This window comes from Schistocerca americana, chromosome 2 (assembly GCF_021461395.2).
Source record: "Schistocerca americana isolate TAMUIC-IGC-003095 chromosome 2, iqSchAmer2.1, whole genome shotgun sequence".
In the NCBI taxonomy this organism is placed as follows: Eukaryota; Metazoa; Arthropoda; class Insecta; order Orthoptera; family Acrididae; genus Schistocerca; species Schistocerca americana.
The window spans coordinates 863873008-863898323 of record NC_060120.1 but is presented as its reverse complement, the minus strand read 5'-3'; the positions used below and the strand labels follow the sequence as shown (position 1 = coordinate 863898323).

The window sequence follows — 25316 nt, the reverse complement described above, 5'->3', positions numbered from 1 at the left end:
GTCCCTTCTGCTTGTCAGTGTTTTCCATATATTCCTTTCCTCGACGATTCTCCGGGAAACCTCCTCATTCCTTGCCTTATCAGAACGTGGGTTGACACTAAACGAAAAAACACGAAAGAGATGAGAAGTAGCAGAAATGAGAACAGCGAAAAAAATATCAGGGTTGGTGATGACGAAGTAAAAAAATTGTTCAAATGGCTCTGAGTACTATGGGACTTAACTGCTGAGGTCATCAGTCCCCTAGAACTTAGAACTACTTAAACCTTACTAACCTAAGGACATCACACACATCCATGCCCGAGGCAGTATTCGAACCTGCGACCGTAGCGGTCGCGCGGTTCCAGACTGTAGCGCCTAGAACCGCTCGGCCACTACGGTCGGCGATGACGAAGTAGATGAAGTTAAAGAAATCTGTTACCTAGGCAGCAAAATAACTCATGTATTTCTGAGAATGTACGTATGGACCACAGCATTGTATGGTAGTGAGACGCGGACTTTTGGAAAACCGTAACAGAAGAGAATCGAAGCATTTGAAATATAGTGTCATAGAAGAATGTTGAAAATTAGGTGGACTGATAAGGCAAAGAATGAGGAGGTTTTCCGGAAAACCGGCGAGGAAAGGAATATATGAAAAACATTGATAAGGAGAAGGGACAGGATGGTAGGACTAATGTTAAGACGTTAGGAAATAACTTCCGTAGTACTAGAGGGAGCTGTAGAGGGTAAAAACTGTAGAGAAAGACAGCAAATAGATATAAGAGTCTTGAGATTGTTGCTGCTTCCACTTCGGGCATGATCAGACGTCTATAAGCTAAGTCATCTCTTAAATATATTAAACTTGATTATATAATGGATTTGTCCTGTATCCAAGTCTAATATTTTCTCTAGTGTAAGTATGTAGACAATTGCTTTGCAATATATTGTTACATTATAGTGTCGAATGTTTGTATAGTAAACATTGATAGGCTCTTTCATAGAACGTTCCTATAATATCCATTGGTCCTCTTCATAATACACTGACAGATGGTTACATAATTTGCTTTAGAACTGACATGTGATTTACTAGGGTAAGCTTATATTTCATGTTGTATAAGATGTGTAACAGTCCCCTACTGTCACTGTTAAATTTTCTGGCATACGTGTTTACATTACGTATTTACAACGTAGAACGACCGTCCAAAGATATATGAGAGTTCTGAGTTTATGTAACTCTAGTTTAAGAACCTTCAACATCGCAGCGCGTGAGCAATCGTTGGTTAATATATTAAAAAACTAGAAACCCGCCTCGATTGCGAAAAAAGCACCTAGTGTTAACCTAGGTTTCGGCGTAGATAACTACACCTTCTTTAGAACAATAAAACCCACAAGTGCCTAAGAAAACCTTTGTCATGATTAAAAGAACACCATAGCTATACATTTATAAACGAAAAAAGGAAAACACAAACAGTACATATGTACAAAGTCAAAACCACTACTAAACTTAATGGTGTACGCTCCACCTCACATCGGCCTATGTTCGATGGGCCATGACCCGCCATAAACTGCAGCTACAAATGGTCGCTCACTTACAAGGGAAGTTACTTGAATGCGCATGCGCATACGAATACGAGAAAGTTTATACGTGGGTCGGGGCTAAATAGCCCATATATTCCCAACCGTGGATCAACGTATATCAAAAAATGGAATGGATAGAATAAGTGACGAGCTAAATAGGAGATGAAACCTAAAAATAACCGCACACGGTTGCTTATGCTAGGAAAGAAACATATATGAAGCTACCTATGACAACCGGAGGAACTCTTAAAAACTATTCCTAAAGCCAATAGTTAGCCTGGGGGGGGGGGGGGGGGGGCTGAGGGGGACGTAATCTAAAGACGTCGTGGGTTTCATTTTTCTGAAGAAGGTGTAGTTATCTACGCCGAAACCTAGGTTAACACTAGGTGCTTTTTTCGCAATCGATGCGGGTTTCTAGTTTTTTAACTCTAGTTTAGTTCCTGCATCACTTCTCTGGAGTCAGCCACAGAATACGCCAAAGAGACTGATAGCCTACAATGTTCATCTTTGTTCGATCACGTTAGTAAATTCGACAGTGTGCTTTGAGATAACAGTGCCTGCAAATGTAACGACTGTTTTTGGTGACCATTTATTACACAGTAATTCAGTGTATGTCCCACATGTTTGTTTTATTTTTGCTAGACACTTTGCGAATATGTTCTCGTTTTTATGCTGTGACACCTGCTTTACAAAGCCATCAAAACAGTTGTAAGATCGCAAGCGTCCATTTGACAATATGTCGATTGTTTAAAAGAAGCACGGATGGAACTGAGTGGCGGCCTGTGTTTTCAGCCCCTGCGACGGACACCCTGTCGTCCAGGCTGCAGCCGTTCCTGGCCAGCCTGAGCAAGAGCCGCGGCTTCTACGCCAACCTGGCAGAATCGCTCTGCTCCGACGAGAGCTTCGCCGAGACCCGCGACACGGCCGACTGCTGGAACGGCCAGCGCATCGGAGAGTGAGTACACCTCTCACTATACTCTTCAACAGCATCGGCGCATCGCAGGCGTGTGCGAGGTCTTTGTCTTCCTTAGGCAGAGCTCTCTGCCTTTTCAATCGCCCTAGTGCATCTCATCTGCCGAAGTGTATCTCTTTGTCACTTCTCCAGACTCCGACAAGGGTACAGTCCAGTCCGACATGTCGAAACCTACCCTGAAATTTTTTATAGAGGAGGAATACACCGAAAGAAACACAGTGTCAGAATATTATCTGCTCGCACCCCAAGTATTTAAAAAAATGTTGCGAATTACCAAATTCGTTGCTCGCCAATTGTACACCACTACAGTGACTGTAGCAGACAGCGCACCCGCAACACGGCAGGCGCCCAGCTCTTGTTTACAGCGCATCTGTAAACAGGTAACATGGCGCTACGCGATCACAGTTTGTAAAGCGAATTTCAGTTTCTGTTGATAGTTTCTCTGACATAATTGTTAACAGTTGCTGTTCGCTCGAATCTGCAACTCATTAAATATCCATAATAATTTACAGTCGCGTTTGGAACTCATTCTTTCATGTACGCTTGTTAATACACTACTGGCCCTTAAAATTGCTACACCAAGAAGAAATGCAGATGATAAACAGGTATTCATTGGAAAAAAAATATATTATACTAGAACTAACATGTGATTACATTTTCACGCAATTTGGGCGCATAGATCCTGAGAAATCAGTACCCAGAACAACCACTTCTGGCCGTAATAACAGCCTTGATACGCCTGGGCATTGAGTCAAACAGAGCTTGGATGGCTTGTACAGGTACAGCTGCCCATGCAGCTTCAACACGATACCACAGTTCACCTAGAGTAGTGACTGCCGTATTGTGACAAGCCAGTTGCTAGGCCGCCACTGACCAGACGTTTTCAATTGGTGAGAGACCTGGAGAATGCGCTGGCCAGGGCAGCAGTCGAACATTTTCTGTATCCAGAAAGGCCCGTACAGTACCTGCAACATGCGGTCGTGCATTATCGTGTTGAAATGTAGGGTTTCGCAGGGATCGAATGAAGGGTAGAGCTACGGGTCGTAACACATCTGAAATGTAACGTCCACTGTTCAAAGTGCCGTCAATGCGAACAAGAGGTGACCGAGACGTGTAACCAATGGCACCCCATACCATCATGCCGGGTGATACGCCATTATGGCGATGACGAATACACGCTTCCAATGTGCGCTCACCGAGATGTCGCCAAACACGGATGCGACCATCGTGATGCTGTAAACAGAACCTGGATTCATCCGAAAAAATGACAATTTGCCATTCGTGCACCCAGGTTAGTCGTTGAGTACACCATCCCAGGCGCTCCTGTCTGTGATGCAGCGTCAAGGGTAACCGCAACCATGGTCTCCGAGCTAAGAGTCCATGCTGCTGCAGACGTCGTCGAACTGTTCGTGCAGATGGTTGTTGTCTTGCAAACGTCCCCATCTGTTGACTCAGAGATCGAGACGTGGCTGCACGATCCGTTACAGCCCTGCGGATAAGATACCTGTCATCTCGACTGCTAGTGATACGAGTCCGTTTGGATCCAGCATGGCGTTCCGTATTACGCACCTGAACACACCGATTCCAAATTCTGCTAAACAGTCATTGGATCTCGACCAACGCGAGCAGCATTGTCGCGATACGATAAACCGCAATCGCGATAGGCTACAATCCGACCTTTATCAAAGTCGGACACGTGATGGTACGCATTTCTCCTCCTTACAAGAGGGATCACAACAACGTTTCACCAGACAACGCCGGTCAACTGCTGTTTGTGCATGAGAAATCGGTTGGAAACTTTCCTCATGTCAGCACGTTGTAGGTGTCGCCATCGGCGCCAGCCTTGTGTGGATGCTCTGAAAAGCTAATCATTTACATATGACAGCATCTTCTTCCTGTCGATTGAATTTCGCGTCTGTAGCACGTCAACTACGTGGTGTAGCAATTTCAATGGCCAGTAGTGTAGTATCTGTCTTAGTGCAGGTTCCAGAGTCTCACAGTAATGTGGAATCCAGTTAATGATTTTAACCTTGTAAAGATGGAATACGAAGAATGTGGTATGCAGTCGAAATCACCTACTTCTCCTGAAGATCTACATATGTGAAATGATAATTAAATGCACACCCTAGCTGCAAACAGGCGTTGATGTACTTCATTGGGGACATGTTGAAAATGTGTGCCCCGACCGGGACTCGAACCCGGGATCTCCTGCTTACATGGCAGACGCTCTATCCATCTGGGCCACCGCGGGCGCAGAGGATAGTGCGTCTGCAGGGACTTATCCCTTGCACGCTTCCCGTGAGATCCACATTCCCGACATGTCCACACCACTACATTCGTAGTGCGCCTAATAGATGTTTGCCCATCATACGCATACTCATTTAATTATCATTTCATTTCTAGCGAAGCTGCATGGTCATCCACGGTAACTGTTCTTTCGGGAACAGATACTACCGTCATATATAGCTACATATGTGTTATTTGTTTGTTAATTTCTTTGACATTCATTCGAATGATGTCGACATTTTGTTACAAATTGTGGGAGAATAATTAGAAGAACCAGAAAATGCCTCTGAAAATGTCGTGAATTGTGGTTTGAATGACGATACTTGTGCTAGCTAATTACTGTCCAGAACAAAACTGTAGTACCTTCCCAGCCGCCGGCCGCTGTGACCGGGCGGTTCTAGGCGCTTCAGTCCGGAACCGTGCTGCCTCTACGGTCGTAGGTTCGAATCCTGCCTCGGGCATGGATGTGTGTGTTGTAGTTCTAAGTCTAGGGGACTGATGACCTCCGATGTTAAGTCTCATAGTGCCTAGAGCCGTTTTGAACCTTCCCAGCCCAAACAAAACATGTACAATATTAGCTTTAAGTGGCAAAGAAAAGGCTGCAGTTGTTTTGGTTAAACGAAGCAGAGAGAGAAAACTTAAAGTTTAGCAGTGTGCAAAGCCAGTTTAGTTCCGTAAAATCTGAATGTAAATTGCATAAATGGAACAAAGATATACACAAAGTATGAAATATGCGCCAAAATGTAGATCGCAAAAGTGTGAATCAGAAACTAATCTGAACTACTTGTGAGTGTCAGTGCAGCATTACTGTGGGAGATCTACGAGACTGGGACCTCTGAATTGTGAATGAGATGAATGCTGCTGATTTCCATGTTTCTTCAACCTGGTTAAACGGATTCAGGAAATTACACGAAAGGAAGACATAGACTTACGAAGGTTGCTTCAAGTAATCTTGTACAGCACAGAACGTGTGACTAATAGGTAATATTATAGAGAAATTTGTAGCTAATGTGAAGACAAAGGTTCTTGCTATCCTCTAAAATGTCGTTCACCAAGTCAGTCAGGCAGGTTTTGTGCAAGAACTACGTGCGAGCCGCACTTTATCATTTCGAGTGAAGTTTGTTGCGCACTTTTGAAGCATTAGCGAGCTTTAATCTGTTTTCGGGGACCTCTAGGCAAAATAGGAAAAAAATTGAAAAAAAAACTGTTTAGTTACATAAATCTTATAATCAATGTAGCAAAACCTGGAAAAAATAGGAGAGAATAATTTTCAATACTACATCCGGAACGTCTTTTTACCAGTTGAAGAAATAATTAATTGCTTTTGTTGGACTCTTGTTGTGGACATAACGACGCCTCTGTCTTTAGGAGAGCGACGAATGACTGTTAATATATTTCGGGTACCATCCGGAACTAATAGTGTGATTCAGCCTCTCGAGGAAATTTTTCATCAGCGCAAAGTATTTTTCAGAAAATTGGAAAATATAAGTTCTGATAGCTGTTTGTCATTTCAGGTTTATCAGCGCAACATTATCGTTAAACTAAAGTCATTTGTGCATTGTCAATTCGCATCAACACTTTTTTTGAATTTGATCAAATATGCCTAGTATGCAGCTCAATATGTAGAACAACGGCCACAACCATTTCTTATACCATCTCAATTCTGTCTAAATAGAACTAGTAATTACTGTGAAATGCCTGAATGGAGTAATATTTCTTTTAATAGGTGTGAATGGTGTAAGGAAGATGTTCGTTTTAGTCATCTAGTAGTTACTTTCCATTTTTGTGACGATCACGGAATAAAGAAGTTGGCAAAATCTACTTTACCTAAAATTATCATAAGAACCGTGTTACAGGAGTTGTTATAAAATAATTACTGTCAACAGTTTAAAAACCCGATTGACGGAAGTCGTCTGTAATGTAATATCATACACTGCCTACATTTCCTTTCCTCTGGTAGTCGCTTTTGTAACAATTACACATAAAAGTGCTTAAAATTCGCGTGTGTGAACTGCGGATTTCGCGCTAAGCAGCACTGCGTTCTCTTGTCACGGCTGCATCTGCTTATTCGCCGGTTCCGCACAAGGCAGGAAAGGCTGTACAAACCCCTGCTCTAAGTGGTTCTTCGTGCGGCAAAGAGTAACTTCCACGTTTTTTAAAAAATATATTTACAGTGCGCCTTTGCACCTTTTGGTGTGTTCTTCGCACGTGAAAAATTTCTGGATAGATTTCGACATATCGGACTGGACCATAGGCTTGTGAGCTTTAAGCAAAGAGTAGCAATGATCATTTCACTCTACAGCAAAGTGCGCGCGTTTTGAAACTTTCTAACTTTATTAATCAGAAGACCAGGAACGAAGACCTGGGGTTAGAAAGGTGGGGGAGGATTAAAATTCTGAATGAAAGGGTATTGGTATCTTTGATTCATTGATGACATTACTACCCTCAGTGAAAGTGAGAAAGAATTACAGGAGATGCTGAATGGAATGAACAGTCTAATGAGCACACACTGTGACTCGAGAGTAAACTGAAGAAAGACGAAAGTAGAGAGTAGCAAAAATCAGATCAGCGATAAAATTAAGTTCGAAGTTGGTGACCACGAAGTACAGTGGAGGAATTATACTATATTTGAGCAAATGAAGGACGAATTCGGGCGGACTGCATCAAACCAGACAAGAAAACCATGTTTGGACAAGAATTGGAACCCGGACCTTGTCTTACTCTGGCAATACCTCTACAAAACTGAGCTAGCCGAGTGCGACTCACAACTTACCCTCACAGTTTTAATCTGCTTAGCAAGTTTCTAAACGGCGCACACTCCGGCACAGAACGAAAGATTCATTTTAAATGCAGTTTCATAGGGCCTAGGCCGTGTCCAAGCCTTTCACTGCAATATCCTCTAATCCAGGAGCGCCAGTCCTGTAACCTGTGTGAGAGAAACTTCTGTGTATCTTGTAAAGAACGAGAGGTACTGACAGAAGTCAAAGTTCCAAGGGTGGGTCGCGAGTCGCCCCGGGGTAGCACAGCCAGTAAAGAGCATAGACTGTGAAAGGGAAGGTTTCTGGCTCGGGTCCCTGTACGATACCATCTTCTAATGTTCTGAGAAATTTTAAAGAGTAATGTATTCTCCATTACACGTGTGTAAATTGCTTTTTCATGTATATGAATCAACAACATTACGAGACAACTGTTGGCGGTATAATATCAATATTCCCGAACGGTTCTAGGCTCTTCAGTCTGGAACCGCGCTGCCGCTACGGTCACAGGTTCGAATAATGATTCGGCCATGGATGTGTGTGATGTCCGTAGGTTAGTTAGGTTTAAGTAGTTCTAATTCTAGGGGACTGATGACCTCAGATGTTAAGTCCCATACTGCTTAGAGCCATTTGAACCGTTTGAATCTCAAGGTTCTAACAACCCTACCACAACAAAGGTCAAAATTTTAATAACGATTGTGGTGTTGCTCACGCTGCTAAATACTGCATTATCGGGCAACAACAGTCATATTATGTGGCAGGTGTCATTAGAGCACAGTTAATAGTCATTTCATGTAATAATGAAAAAACTAGGCACTCATCTGTTTGTGTTTCCCACGCTAGTCTCGTCGTAAAATCATGGCTCAAACGTTGAAAATCTAGGTGGTTATGATTCCAAGCTCGGATGCAAAGAGGCCCAGTTTTTATCCTGCTTTATTCAAAAGTTTTGTAGATACGCTTCACAAACCATTCTTGAAGCTTATACTTTTACTGGACTATGGTGATGTAAAAAAATAATCAGCACTCCAAATTTAAATTGCACTTTTTTTTACTTGCATTTTATTGCAATATCACGTAAACACAAAACATCACTTCACATTACAAAACATACTTAAAAACATCTCTCTCACAGTCACTGTTAAAGTTCACATTTTATAAGCGGACTACGTTATGCGTCTTTCCAACATGACGTCCAACACTTGACCTTTTCAAGGTCCGACTCTCTAACAAGTTAACAACTAACTAATATTCGCTTACGCGACCAAAAATCAGAGTTACAAGTACATCAAAGATCATAGTGACAAAAGAAAGAATACACATAAGAATAATATCATTGCAATATAAACATATCGATGTATCACAAATGAAATCAAATCTGAATGTTGTCTCAGAAATATGTCAACTACTTTACAGAAACACAGTAGAATATTACTGGTATCGAGAGGTTCAGGTGAGGTGCCGTAATGGTTACGTAATTCAAGTACCATTACAAGGTCCAACACTGAGAAAAAAATATGTTTAATGAAAATTGCTCCGTTTTGTGGTTTTTAGTGTTCTGAATCCTAATATGAAAACGAAGAGCTGTATCATCCACAGCTGTTTCACATTCAACGCTGAATAATTAAGAAAACGCAAATTTTGTAATTTTTAATGGTATACGGAACAGTGGCGGATAGAGAAAAACCTCAAGGAGGGGGCACTAAAGATATTTTGAGCTACCTTTACTTTTACCGTAATAAAAAAATAATCAAGCCACATGCAAAGCTGAAGGAAGTTCTGTGGTGTCACCGCCAGACACCACACTTGCTAGGTGGTAGCCTTTAAATCGGCCGCGGTCCGTTAGTATACGTCGGACCCACGTGTCGCCACTATCAGTGATTGCAGACCGAGCGCCGCCACACGGCAGGTCTAGAGAGACTTCCTAGCACTCGCCCCAGTTGTACAGCCGACTTTGCTAGCGATGGTTCACTGACAAATTACGCTCTCATTTGCCGAGACGATAGTTAGCATAGCCTTCAGCTACGTCATTTGCTACGACCTAGCAAGGCGCCATTACCAGTTACTATTGATGCTGTAAAACATGTACCGTCACGAGCGATGTTCACCAATTGTGGATTAAAGTTAAGTATTCCAGCAGCTACGTACGTTATTGGCTATATTAATTACCTTGTCCTGTTCCAGACCTCACGCCAGCCTGCGTGAGCTTAAACGCGTGCCTTTCGGCTTCCTCATAGTGGCTTGGCTGTCTTGCCAAGCCACAACAGTTCTATTTAAACTGCTTATACACATATACAAGACAATGCCATCTTACGATATAAAAAAGTTGCAACTGTGGTTCCTTAAATGTGCGCCTATTCTTTCTGGCAAATTGCTTAAATACATCGTCAATAGGAAAATCAATGTCGGGGTGAGTGTTCAACAGAGCTAAGCCATTAAGTCGGCGGCGACCGAGGGGTTCTAGGCGCTACAGTCTGGAACCGCACGACCGCTACAGTCGCAGGTTCGAATCCTGCCTCGGCAATGGATGTGTGTGATGTCCTTAGGTTAGTTAGGTTTAAGTAGTTTTAAGTTCTAGGGGACTGATGATCTCAGAAGTTAAGTCCCATAGTGCTGAGAGCCGTTTGAACCATTAAGTCAAACCTCCTTTACTGTCAACCTCAGCCATGTCTTTGTACGCCGCAATGTTGAAAAACTTCTTTGTACTGTTGCAATAGATGCAGGTAGAAAAGCAAATATTTTGTACAGCGTGTGCAAAGTAGGATAGTCAGATCTAGGACAAACAGACAACGCTTGCATAACAGATTGAAGATCATTAAGGGCGGTTATGCTCGTTTGCTTGTACTGAAGAATCTCTCCCATTAAAATACGATGACGCGGACTCCCGCGCTACATAGGAAAGTCGACTGACGAAAAAAACGAACGAATAGCGTGCGGGCTGGCTGGTGCGGGTGGTGGCCCCGAAGAGTCTCTAGTATGCCCGTAGATCACGTCACGTTGCACTTCTCAGTTCTGAGTGCACAGTAATCACGTAGAGATGCCTAGAGTTATAGAAACTCCCGTCAAAGGCTGTGATTCGATTTCTTCATGCCAGAGGGCTACGCCTGATTTCATTCAACCCACATAATATAACTGTCAAGCGTCTCTGTCATGGCAATGCTCGATCGCACACTGCATGTACAACAAAGACGCTCCTACAGTGTTTTCGATGGGAAGTGTTTGATCACCCACCTCACATCCCGGAGTTGGCTCTCTTTGATTTCCATCTCCTCGCTCACATGAACCGCTGTCTGTGAGACGGCGGAAAGCATTGGTGGCTGCTTTGTATGACGAAGGTATGGAAAGCTGGTACCACGCTACGACAAATGCCTAAGTCGGAGTGACGATTATATGGAGAAGTAGCTGGAATGCGTAGGTAAATGTTACGAATAAAATATTTCACTGTGGTTTCCATTTAGCGACCGATCAGAAGTTGAAAAAAAAAATAGCCTTTGTAAGTCTCATATGCTAATTCAATTATTCATCATCATCATCATCATCATTTAAGACTGATTATGCCTTTCAGCGTTCAGTCTGGAGCATAGCCCCCTTATAAAATTCCTCCATGATCCCCTATTCAGTGCTAACATTGGTGCCTCTTCTGATGTTAAACCTATTACTTCAAAATCATTCTTAACCGAATCCAGGTACCTTCTCCTTGGTCTGCCCCGACTCCTCCTACCCTCTACTGCTGAACCCATGAGTCTCTTGGGTAACCTTGCTTCTCCCATGCGTGTAACATGACCCCACCATCTAAGCTTGTTCGCCCTGACTGCTACATCTATAGAGTTCATTCCCAGTTTTTCTTTGATTTCCTCATTGTGGACACCCTCCTGCCATTGTTCCCATCTACTAGTACTTGCAGTCATCCTAGCTACTTTCATATCCGTAACCTCAACCTTGTTGATAAGGTAATCTGAATCCACCCAGCTCTCGCTCCCATATAGCAAAGTTGGTCGAAAGATTGAACGGTGCACAGATAACTTAGTCTTTGTACTGACTTCCTTCTTGTAGAAGAGAGTAGATCGTAGCTGAGCGCTCACTGCATTAGCTTTGCTACACCTCGCTTCCAGTTCTTTCACTATGTTGCCATCCTGTGAGAATATGCATCCTAAGTGCTTGAAACCGTCCACCTGTTCTAACTTTATTCCTCCTATTTGGCACTCAATCCGTTTATATTTCTTTCCCACTGACATTACTTTCGTTTTGGAGATGCTAATCTTCATACCATAGTCCTTACATTTCTGATCTAGCTCTGAAATATTACTTTGCAAACTTTCAATCGAATCTGCCATCACAACTAAGTCATCCGCATATGCAAGACTGCTTATTTTGTGTTCACATATCTTAATCTCACCCCGCCAGTATATTGTTTTCAACATATGATCCATAAATAATATGAACAACAGTGGAGACAGGTTGCAGCCTTGTCTTACCCCTGAAACTACTCTGAACCATGAACTCAGTTTACCGTCAACTCTAACTGCTGCCTGACTATCCATGTAAAGACCTTTAATTGCTTGCAAAAGTTTGCCTCCTATTCCATAATCTCGTAGAACAGACAATAACTTCCTCCTAGGAACCCGGTCATATGCCTTTTCTAGATCTATAAAGCATAGATACAATTCCCTGTTCCACTCATAACACTTCTCCATTATTTGTCGTAAGCTAAAGATCTGGTCCTGACAACCTCTAAGAGGCCTAAACCCACACTGATTTTCATACAATTGGTCCTCAACTAATACTCGCACTTTCCTTTCAACAATACCTGAGAAGATTTTACCCACAACGCTGATTAAAGAGATACCTCTGTAGTTGTTACAATCTTTTCTGTTTCCATGTTTAAAGATTGGTGTGATTACTGCTTTTGTCCAGTCTGATGGAACCTGTCCCGACTCCCAGGCCATTTCAATTATCCTGTGTAGCCATTTAAGACTTGACATTCCACTGTACTTGATGAGTTCCGACTTAATTTCATCCACCCCAGCTGCTTTATTGCACTGCAATCTATTGACCATTTTCTCCACTTCCTCAAACGTGATCCTATTTCCATCATCATTCCTATCCCATTCTACCTCGAAACCTGAACCATTACTGATCGTATTTTCACCTACATTGAGCAACTCTTCAAAATATTCCCTCCATCTGCCCAAGGCATCCACAGGATTCACCAGCAGTTTTCCTGACCTGTCCAAAATACTTGTCATTTCCTTCTTACCTCCCTTTCGAAGACTGCTAATTACACTCCAGAATGGTTTTCCAGCAGCTTGACCCAATGTCTCCAACCTGTTTCCAAAGTCTTCCCACGATTTCTTCTTGGATGCTGCAATTATCTGTTTGGCTTTGTTTCTTTCTTCAACATAACTTTCTCTGTCTACCTGAGTTCTAGTATGTAGCCATTTTTGATACGCCTTCTTTTTCCTTTTACAGGCTGCCTTGATTGTGTCATTCCACCAAGCTGTTTGCTTCCTCCTACTTTTACACACTACTGTTCCAAGACATTCTTTAGCCACTTCTAGTACTGTGTCCCTGTACCTTGTCCATTCCTTTTCCAATTATTAATATGTTGAAATTTAAGTGGAACTGGGTGCACTGGTTAATATATCGTACCCACTACGATAAGCTCTTTGGTTCTTCTTCCTTTTGGACAAGAACCTAGTCGATACAAAAACATTCTATTGTCACCTCTACATATTAAGTTGAGCTTTGTGAGATCTTTTAATCGGTTAGGTAGGTTAGAGTATTTGAAAACAAAACTGTATATGTTCAAGTTAGATATGAGAATTAATGAAATGTGGTGACAGGAAGGACGTGTGATCAGCTCAGTACAGGGTTATCAGCGCAGAATCTGATAGGGGTAATGCAAAAGTAGGACTAATAATAAATAAGAAAATAGGAGTGCGGGTCAGCTACAATCACGAGCATTGTGAACGCATTACTACAGCCAAGATAGACACAAAGCCAGTGCAGTAGTACAAGTTTAAGTGCCAACTAGCTTCACAGGCGATGAAGAGATTGAAAGAATGTGTGATGAAAAGGAAAGGTAAAGTTCTGCGTTCTGGCCCTGACGTTCCACTCGGAACCGACCGAGCGCCATGTCATGCTATGCGAATGGCGTCACTGGCTGCGGTACGGAAGAGCTTGGCGTCAGCACACCGCTTTTTGGGTCGTTGTCGTGCTACTTCACCCTGGAACCGCAACTAATCGGTCGCGTAGCTTCTCAGTTGGCCTGAAGAAGCTAAGTGAACCCAATACCAGACCTCCCACCAAAGAAAAACACTTGGCAGTATCGGGTATAGAACCCGGGACTTCCGTCTAGCAGTCAGCCGGACTCATTGCTGAGCTGCCGAGGCGGACACACAAGTTATGGTGAGCTAAAGTAAATTATTCAGATATTTAAAAACAGACCACTGTAAAGTTTTTTTTTAAATTACCGCTACCAGTTACAAACTTTGTCAACTATTGTATTACTTATTTATTTAGCGACATGTTTCGAGGGTTAAACCTCATCTTCAGGCTAAATGGCATTACAAAAACAACTTTACAATAAGGTCAGATTGATACTAAATAGTCTTTCCGTAAATACTGGGTCGTGCGGTAGCGTTCTCGCTTCCCGCGCCCGGGTTCCCGGGTTCGATTCCCGGCGGGGTCAGGGATTTTCTCTGCCTCGTGATGACTGGGTGTTGTGTGCTGTCCTTAGGTTAGTTAGGTTTAAGTAGTTCTAAGTTCTAGGGGACTGATGACCATAGATGTTAAGTCCCATAGTGCTCAGAGCCATTTGAACCATTTTTTCGTAAATACTGTGGTCATCCTGTGGAAGAGGAGTAAACTTAGTAAGAGGCGATGTCACTTTTGAAGCTGGACTGATGTTTGCACGAAAATGTTGTGTAACGTCACTCACTTTGTTCTTCTGGCGTGGCAATATAACAGTAACTGGTAAACACTATCACAAACAGTTGTGTAGTGCAGTGAACAAGAACAGTTTGTCCTTTGTTTACATGTCTCTGTATTTGAATACGCATGCCTACAACAGCTTGTTTGGCGCTTCAGTATATATTAGGCGCTTAAAGGAAGAGAAAGAGAGGGTGAGATAGATAGATAGATAGAGAGAGAGAGAGAGAGAGAGAGAGAGAGAGAGAGAGAGGAAATGTAAGCCAATAGACGTAATCCATATGTGGTAGAGAGGTATGTACCCGTTTATTTCTCAATAACACCGTTTTTATTATTAAAAAGTTAAATCACTTTCATTACAAATACATGCGTTTTGCCAGTTGTTTAGTTGTAAAAAAGTTACGTAATACCAGAATCATCATAGGATTTATGCGTATAGTGTTTCCAAAAACATGAGATGAACCAAAATCCACAAAAAGTAATAAAAATATTTTTTCGCTAGGCTGTCTATTCAGTTTAGTATTCTATTCCAGGTATTTCTCTGCCACGGTTTTCTAGTGGTTTTCAAGAGCATTAACGCACCGCACAGACTAAAACGGAGTAAGCGAGGTGCGAAATATTTGAGCCCATCAACAATCATGGCTGATAATGTAGTGGTAATCAGGCCGCCATTTAAAATTGCTTGTGACACGTAATTCGGATAAAAGTGTGAATCTCTTAATTCCTCACGTAATTTGCAATAAATATATAAATGTTTTAGAGACATAAATAAATTAGAAATTTCTTTAATGCAAACGCACATTGATCGAAACAGTCACCTGACTTAAAGAAAAACTTGTGAAAGTTCACTCATTACTCTGAAGTCACTGCCACATGAGAAGTTCCGAAAGTAAACTGTCTTCGCAGTCTGACAAGTTGTCAGATCCAACTTTTTATATCTTCTGCCAGTGGGAGACAACCAGATGCTTCCGCGCACTAATTGATTGAAGGCTAGCTACGTAATGGCGAAAGTACAGTTGCTGGTGTTTCGAAATAATGTAATAGCACATAAAATACAGATACATTTACCAAAAACATACGTTCACACGAAGGAAGCAACCTTCAAAAGCACTGGAAAGAGACATCGTGTGATTGTCTTGGTATAGTGAGAAGACAATGAATAATATGAAGAAAGAATTTGGCACACCACAATAAATATGAAATGAGCGTGTGGCATCGGTGGCCGGGGGGCCCCTAATCGGGGAAGTTCGGCCGCCAAGTGCAAGTCATATTTCATTCGACGCCACGTTGGGCAGTTTGTGCGCCGGTGATGAGGACGAACTGATGACGAGGACAACAGAACACCCAGTCCCTGAGCGGAGAAAATCTCCAACCCAGCCGGGAACCGAACCCCGGCCCCGCTTGCATGGGAGGCGAGCACGTTACCACTCCGCTAAACACAATATAAGAAATATGAAAAAAGAAACGAATATAGATTTTGTTTGCTGTGAACTTAAGGCCACTTGCTAGTGAATCTGCTTGAAAAATTCGAATTTTCTTTTTCCATCTTAAATCAATACTCAGCGTTTTGTGAACAAAATGGTAGTTAAATGAATCGATTCGGACATCGGGAACATCTTTAAAAACAAATTTAAATGTGTGTCGGTATGCGGCAACGATCGTGTTTCCGCTGCTGTCGGATGTCAAATGGCGTCATTAGTCAAATGGCGTCATTATTATTTGCGTTGACCTAGAAGCGTGAGACGCGGAGAGAAACAAGGTTTCACAATATAGTTGAAGGAAAGTAACGGAAAGTGTTCGATTTACAATTATATAAGACGAAAAAACAGTTTTTCTCTGAGTTCCTTTAATCCGTTTTTCGGTTTGTATTTACGTCTTTGAGAGCGTTTTTCCCAGGGAAAGTAAGCGTGTATCAAGTTGAAATTGATATCAAGTACTAAGGTCGGTGGTCGCTTGGCGGTGTCATAAGTTTGAAGCTTGTAGGTGAAGGCAGCGAGGAGTTAGGGTAATTTATGCGTTCGCGATGTGTCTAATTTATGCGATTCTCTCACCGTCACTTGTTTGGACTTGTCCCGTTGTAACGGGACAGCTAGCAAGCGGAGCGCAGCGGAGTCGCATGCAATGCAAAGTCACTGACCAAGTCGGAAAGTAAACAGGGAAGACGTGAAACGAAAATTCCGCGCGAAAAATGGGCTCCTGAGGCAACCAAAGAGGGCAGAATAACACAGAGGAGCAAGAAAAGGAAGAGAGAAGATGAGGAACACACAAACCACGAATATTATGTAACTGGAGGGCTTTAAGAACAACAGAGGTAACAACTGACTTTCCCAAGAATCAAAATGGAAAGTCACTCACCAAGTCAGGAAGCAAACAGGGAAGCAGTGAAACGAAAAATTCCGCACGAAAAATGGGCCCTTGAGGCAACCAAAGAGGGCAGAATAGCACAGAGAAGCAAGAAAAGGAAGAGAGAAGATGAGGAACACACAAACCACGAATATTATGTAACTGGTGGGCTTTAAGAACAAGAGACGTGTACCTCTAAACTGAATTTCCCAAGAATAAAATTTTATGACAAGCTTATTTTATGGAAAAAAAACCTATTTGAGCTAGAGATCTGAAATTTTTTTGTGATATTTCAGTCTACCATTTGGAGAAAAATAGGCTACAGACACCAGCCTACTATCACCAAGAGGAAAAATATACCCGTATTAATTATAAAAAATTATCTTAATTTTGAGTGTCTAATTTATGTGTTTATAGTATAAAAACTATTGATTGAAATCCGTTGATTGTAGTGTACATTTTAGATAACCGCCGGCCGAAGTGGCCGTGCGGTTAAAGGCGCTGCAGTCTGGAACCGCAAGACCGCTACGGACGCAGGTTCGAATCCTGCCTCGGGCATGGATGTTTGTGATGTCCTTAGGTTAGTTAGGTTTAACTAGTTCTAAGTTCTAGGGGACTAATGACCTCAGTGGTTGAGTCCCATAGTGCTCAGAGCCATTTGAACCATTTTTAGATAACCATGTCATAAATGTGTGCACAAAGTTTTAAGCATCTAGGAAAAGTAGTTAATAAGTGTATAGACTTCAAACGTAGACTGGCAGGAAAAATTATAAATTACTGACCGACATAAATGTTTATATAATAAAGTATATATGGAAGCTATACTGAATATTATTACACCAAAATCTTCATCCTCAAAACACCTTCATTCTCCTAAAATTTCTTTGTATTCAAAGTTCACATTATGTTGTTAGACCCTCATAAACTTCATGAAAATTATTACTGTTTTTACAGCCATTCACTGGCAAGTAACCTTAATGCATCAGTTACAGCTTTTAATACTTAAATGCTTGGGCCTGTAGAAAAGTAATGCCTCCAAAATATTTATGTGCGAACTCTTAAAGCTTTTAAATAAAGTAAATGTCATTAACAATATACATCCTTATTCTTCATGTTTACATATTCGCAGCTGTCTGCCGCTTCAGGGCTCAAAACTATAGCGTGTTGCATGGCGGCGTATAACATACACTACTAGCCATTAAAATTGCGACACCACGGAGATGACGTGCTACAGACGCGAAATTTAACCGACAGGAAGAAGATGCTGTGATATGCAAATGATTAGCTTTTCAGAGCATTCACACAAGGTTGGCGCCGGTGGCGAACCCTACAACGTGCTGACATGAGGAAAGTTTCCAACCAATTTCTCATACACAAACAGCAGTTGACCGGCGTTGTCTGGTGAAACGTTGTTGTGATGCCACGTATAACGAGGAGAAATGCGTACCATCACGTTTCCGACTTTGATAAAGGTCGGATTGTAGCCTATCGGGATTACGTCCGCAGCTCGTGGTCGTGCGGTAGCGTTCTCGCTTCCCGCGCCCGGATTCCCGGGTTCGATTCCCGGCGGGGCTAGGGATTTTCTCTGCCTCGTGATGACTGGGTGTTGTGTGATGTCCTTAGGTTAGTTGGGTTTAAGTAGTTCTAAGTGCTAGGGAACTGATGACCATAGCTGTTAAGTCCTATAGTGCTCAGAGCCATTTGAACCTATCGCGATTACGGTTTATCGTATCGCGACGTTGCTGCTCGAGTTGGTCGAGATCCAATGACTGTTAGCAGAATATGGAATCGGTGAGTTCAGAAGGGTAATACGGAACGCCGTGCTGTATCCCAACGGCCTCGTGTCGCTAGCAGTCGAGATGACAGGCATCTTATGCGCATGGCTGTAACGGATCGTGCAGCCACGTCTCGATTCCTGAGTCATGGGGACGTTTGCAAGACAACAACCACCTGCACGGACAGTTCGACGACGTTTGCAGCAGCATGGACTATCAGCTCGGAGACCATGGCTGTGGTTACCCTTGACGCTGCATCACAGACAGCAGCGCCTGCGATGGTGTACTCAACGACGATCCTGGGTGCACGAAGGGCAAAACGTCATTTTTTCGGATGAATCCAGGTTCTGCTTACAGCATCACGATGGTCGCATCCGTGTTTGGCGACATCGCGGTGAACGCACATTGGAAGCGTGTATTCGTCATCGCCATACTGGTGTATCACCCGGCGTTATGGTATGGGGTGCCATTGGTTACACGTCTCGATCACCTCTTGTTCGCATTGATGGCACTTTGAACAGTGGACGTTACGTTTCAGATGTGTTACGACCCGTGGCTCTACCCTTCATTCGATCCCTGCGAAATCCTACGTTTCAACAGGATAATACACGACCGCATGTTGCAGGTCCTGTACGGGCCTTTCTGGATACAGAAAATGTTCTCCAGATCTCTCACCAATTGAAAACGTCTGGTCAATGGTGGCCGAGCAACTGGCTCGTCACAATACGCCAGTCACTACTCTTGATGAACTGTGGTATCGTGCTGAAGCTGCATGGGCAGCTGTACCTGCACACGCCATCCAAGCTCTGTTTGACTCAGTGCCCAGGCGTATCAGAGGTGGTTGTTCTGGGTACTGATTTCTCAGGATCTATGCACCTAAATTGCGTGGAAATGTAATCACATGTCAGTTCCAGTACAATATATTTGTCCAATGGATACCCGTTTATCATTTGCATTTCTTCTTGGTGTAGCGATTTTAATTGTCAGTAGTGTAACTACACAGGTGTTCAAAATAAAAAACAACAAACCGCGATTTCTTTGTTTTGTGTCTAATTCACGATATAATCATACAAACTGCCAACAGATGTCCGTACGAACGTGTTGTGCACGGAAGATTGCATTCCTGTCAGTGGACAACGGACAACCACGGCAGGCCACCTGTCAAACGGGGTAGTGTTCGCCTGGTAGTCCCACGTCCACAATCGCTGTGTACACACTCACAGACGGTGCATTATGGCACAGAAAAGACGCTTCCAGACTCTCTGCGGTGGAGGGCAATAGGAAGAATGGAAGCAGGATAGTCTCAAACTTACGTGGCCCTATTGTTTAATGTGAATCGTTCTTTTGTTTCTCCGATATGGCGACAGTTTAGAGAGACCGAAACTGCATCTGGACACCAAGGCAGGGCCGATCACGTGTGACATCAGAAAGAGAGGACCGTTATTTGACTTAGTATTGTACAGCAACTGGCATCTGACTTGTATCGAGGCAGACGATGTACAGAAGGCTTCAGCAGAGTGGTCTTTATTGTTGGAGACATGCTGTGTTTGTACCTCTGATGCGTCTTCCAGAAGGGAACGTCTAGCGTGGAGTCGTCAACGTGCCAACGTGATGCAGCGTCAAGGGTAACCGGAGTCATGGTCTCCGAGCTGATAGTCCATGATCCTCCAAACGTCGTCGAACTGTACGTGCAGATGGTTGTTGTCTTGCAAACGTCCCCATCTGTTGACTGAGAGATCGAGACGTGACTGCACGATCCGTTACAGCCATGCGGATAAGATGCCTGTTATCTCGACTGCTAGTGATACGAGGCAGTTGGGATCCAGCACGGCGTTCCGTATTACCCTCCTGAGCCCACCGATTCCGTATTCTGCTAACAGTCATTGGATCTCGACTAACGCGCGCAGCAGTGTCGCGATACGATAAATCACAACCTCCTTACACGAGGCATCACAACAACGTTTCACCAGGCAACGCCGGTCAACTGCTGTTTTTGTATGAGAAATCAGTTGGAAACGTTCCTCATTTCAGCATGTTGTAGGTTGCATGGGGGCTTAATTAAATAAAATGCAAATTTTCTTTTAGTAGTTGTATGTCCGGTTACGAAGTCTCGTAACCGGTTGGCCCTTAGTAGTATTAGTACGCAATCTGACTGCATAGAATAACAACAAAGAATGAAAGGAAATTTACGTTAACACAATTAATTCATTAAGTCCCCAGCAACTATAAAAGCTACGAAACAACAAAGCACAAGTGTAATTGTTCTGTATGTGGAAGTGTGATTCAACGTACACATGTGGCACGGTTCCTCCTCAATACGACAAGATATTTTAAACACCATTTACAATGAAGTAATTTAAAAAAACCCAGAAATACTATAATTGCACATAGAAACCAGAATTACAGTCTAATACATGAACACAAGCCAGACGCTTTGTTGACTGAATCTGTGACCAAGAGGCATTGTTATTCAGGAAATTTGAAATAAAAATTTTTTTTGTTACCTTCATATATACTGACGAAAAATACACGAAAAATACACTGTGATCATTGCAACGTCCCCAATCGAACGACATCTGCTGTCTCACCCAACAGAACAACTGCACATGACATACCTTCAGCTAGTACTGCTATCGACATCCTCTCAACAAGCACTGTCCACGGCAACCTCTGAACTACAACTGCCCAGTGGAGGCGGCGGAATAATAGTCTTTGGCGCAATCTCTGGCGCTGTGACTCAGTGTAGCCACTTTTCAAGGTGTCGCCACCGGCGCCAACCTTGTGTGAATGCTCTGAAAAGCTAATCATTTGCATATCACAGCATCTTTTTCCTGTCGGTTAAATTTCGCGTCTGTAGCACGTCATCTTCGTGGCGTAGCAATTTTAATAGCCATTAGTGTATTTTTTGGCAAAATAAACGCAACCTCACAAAGTTTCAGATTGTTGCTTTGCTTTTGGGCACCAATGTATGTCGATGCATGAGAAACAGCATGTTGTAATCGAGTTTCGTAATCCAAGAGTTCGTCCGCCCATTGAACCCCCCCCCCCCCATCTTTTAGCTTGACAATGCCAGAGTACACACGAGCGCTGCGGCGTATGCAGAAATCCACGCCTTTGACTCACTGTCATCAGTCATTCTACATTAATTTCCGACTTGGCACCATCCACCCAGAGAGCTTCACTTTGGTGGTAATGAAGCGGTGGAAGCAGAGGTGAGGATGTGGCCCGGTCATCAAAATCAAACATACTACCGTGACGGTATCAACCAACTCGTTGGCAGCAGCGTCCTTGTCGCCAGGGTGACTATGTTGAGAAAGAAATGGGTATAGACATGAAGAATAAAGATGAAAAAACTTAATAACGTTGGTATTATTTAAAAAGCGTTAAGTGTTTTCACATAAAAATTTCGGAGGGGTTACCTCTCAGTACGCCCTCATATAGTAAAGGCTTTGTACACCGATGTCGCACTTCACTAAAGGACAACAAACCGTACTTTCAACTTACTTAATACGGAAGTGCAAATACGAAAGCTGCAAACTGCGGCAGCACTGAAATCAAGATAGCGGCAGCTTGATTTGCTTTTATACGTCAGCACAGGTCACGTGATCTCGTCAGCAAACTACAGCACAGGATCACCTCACAAGAGATGTTATCTAGTCAGCCAGTCACATCGCGTTTTCGTCGCGTGAACACACAAACGCCGGGAAACACTATATGCATGCAGCTGGAATAGAATAGGTGTGATGTATCAAATTAATATAGAAACAATATAATAACAAGCAAACGCAAGCCTTCACGTATAATATTGATAGTTATAAATATTTGGCCATTATCTTTTCGAATATATTGCGATTTCCGAGCGACTGATTAGCCGGGAACCTAATAACAATTTCATGATTGCGCCTGCGATTTGTCAGGAACCAGAAACATAGTTTCCATTTGACGCTTGTTCTTTACCATCATCGTTAATATTATAGGAAGCAACGTTGAGCACAGAGCTGTCTATATTTTTTTTCAAGTTTCTCGTGCTGGCCATTTTCGCAGCAGCTGTATATAAATTAAAGTAGTTCAAAAGAAAAACGACTTCTGCATGCTGCAAATTAAGTGTTTTGTTTCATCTCATCCACCCAGACGCGTTTCACCGTAATTACAAGGCATCTTCAGCGGGTGTCTTGAAATATTACACGATTTTTTCGTTTGCAAAAATAGGATATCGCTTGCACGTATAGGTTATGGATTCCAAACAGTATACTGAGTTTTTATCATAAAATGGAGAAGCACTTACAGATCAGCGTTAATTCATTATTTGTATTCCAGACATTTTTCTCTCATGTGCCAAATTGGTTGAAAGTCTGCAGTTTTCTTTGTGATCACTGTTTTCGAAATATAGCAATTTAACTGCCGTATTCAGAATGAGATTTTCACTCTGCAGCGGAGTGTGCGCTGATATGAAACTTCCTGGCAGATTAAAACTGTGTGCCGGACCGAGACTCGAACTCGGGACCTTTGCCTTTCGCGGGCAAGTGCTCTACCAACTGAGCTACCCAAGCACGACTCACGCCCCGTCCTCACAGCTACTGGCAGAACACAGGTACAGCACACAGGTACTGGCAGAAGTAAAGCTGTGAGGACGGGGCGTGAGTCGTGCTTGGGTAGCTCAGCCAGTTCCGTTTCAGCCGCGCTCGCGAGTGGCCGCTGTTAACTGTTGCGCTGCACTTCAGTGTTTACATCGCTGTACTTGTGCTTCGCCGAGTGCCGTCCGTCCGTTAATCTCCGTGTTCGTTCCTGTTCCTTGTGATCTGATCGCTCTTTCTGGTCTTGCTGCTGCTACTTGGAATTTCGGTTGTTTAACCGAAATTGCTTCGCTGGATTAACCATGGCTACAAACCTCAGGAAGAATACTCTGGTATTTGCTTTTGACAAAGAATCCCGTCCTGTTCAGCCGACATCCCTGGAAATAGATGACTGGATTACACAGGTAATTGGTCTAAATTCTGAAACCGTTCATACCTGGCAACTGGATCAGGAAAAATACTGTGTTTTTGTCAAGTTAATCAGTGCTTCGACTGTTGATAAAGTGTTACGAAAGTGGGGCTACGAAGTAGATTTTGTGCATAGAACTGGTTATAAAAGTAAGGTTTCCATCTATAGAGCGGACATTCATTACAAAACCGTTCGTGTCTTGAATCTCCCCATTGAAATTGAAAATGATAAGATTAAGGAAGCTCTTTTAAACTACGGAGACGTTAAATCAATTGCCAATGAAAGATGGTCGCCTCGCTTTAAACTGCAGTGTTTTAACGGGGTCCGCTGTGTAGAGATGGACGTTAAGACGAATATTCCGTCTCACATAACTGTTTGTGGGTATAAGGCACAAATTGTTTATACAGGTCAGGAAGCTACATGTCATATATGTAACGAAACCGGCCACTTCAGACAGGAATGTCCGCGGCGAACTGTTGTGCTCAAAAGTAATTTGATACAGCGTCAGAAGCTTACCTTAAATGATCTGTTACCAAAGAATAGCCCGGAACAACTGGTTGAGGATGTTAACGCAGCGGGACAAGCTGATGTCTCCCTTCACGATAACAGTCAATTTCCCCCGTTAACAACAAAAGGAAACCCCGTTGCCACTGTTCGTGAAACTGAAATGCAACCGAAAAAACGACCTCTGGAGATAACTGATAGTTGTTCAGAGGACGAGCTGTCTTGTCCCACTCCCTCACTTCGCAAGCAAAAACAGTGCGATGAGAAGGCAGAGGAACCTGAAGGCAAAATGCGAATGGAAACTAATGAACAGAAAGATAATACACATACGGTACCAGAAAATGAAAGGGGTGTAAGCAGCATTAATTTGCAAGAAACAACAGGTGCAGTAACCGATTGCAAAGATCAGAATCTATCTGTTAATAACCAAATTCAGGGAGAGGATGCAAAACTGCGGTCTCCATTTGTTTCCCTCGATCAGAAAGTGAGTGAAATTAATAAAGAACGAGGAAGTGGTGGCCAAACTGAAATCACGGTCAACACCTCAGGGCAGGCGCCGGCAACCGAAATTGCTAAAGCGTCTGCTGCTGCTCCAGATAAGCCGCGAAGTAAAATACCGACGCAACCAAATGAGAATGTAGCTCGTAACCAAGGGAAAGGAAAATCCAGTAGGGGCGACCCAAGCCCAAAGAATGTTCAGTCCGAAACGGTCGTACACGAATCACTGGAGGAAAAATCAGAAAGTTTACCAGGACATCAGTCTGCTTGCGGTACAAGAGAAAACATCAGAAGTAGAAAAAAACGGGACAGTAACTAATAAACTGATTGAAGTGTTATTCCATGCTCAGCCTTCCGAGAAAACTGTTACAGCTTAACTGAACCCTGAACCACAGTAAACTAAATTAGTTCAACAAAACAACTACATAGTGACAGCACAATGACGCAATCTTATTCTGTCACCACTATAAACATAAATAAAATCACGACCTGTTTGAAATTATCGGCCCTTAAGGAATTTTTGTACGAATCCGCGACTGATATTGCCCTGTTACAAGAAGTTCTAATTTCGGATTTGGTAATTCCCGGTTTTGTCAGTTACATAAATGTGTCTCCCGAAACAAGTGTTGGAACAGCTATTTTGGTAAGGGAAGGGATTACAGTAAGCGAGGTGGAACGACTGGAATCCGGAAGGGGAATAGGACTAAATATCTATGA

The 25316-nt window shown here is 42.9% G+C and overlaps 1 protein-coding gene and 1 non-coding gene across 2 annotated transcripts in view; one reads left to right on the top strand and one right to left on the bottom strand.

The window, feature by feature from the left end:
• LOC124592341 (division abnormally delayed protein-like) overlaps positions 1–25316 on the top strand; it is a 610377-nt gene that overhangs the window by 502828 nt on the left and 82233 nt on the right. Inside the window, exon 6 of the mRNA XM_047131825.1 lies at positions 2347–2509. Coding sequence (XP_046987781.1) covers positions 2347–2509 — 163 coding nt within the window. The remainder of the gene's footprint in view (positions 1–2346; positions 2510–25316) is intronic.
• On the bottom strand, positions 4705–4779 carry Trnat-ugu. The gene has a single exon. It is a non-coding gene; the product is annotated as a tRNA-Thr (tRNA).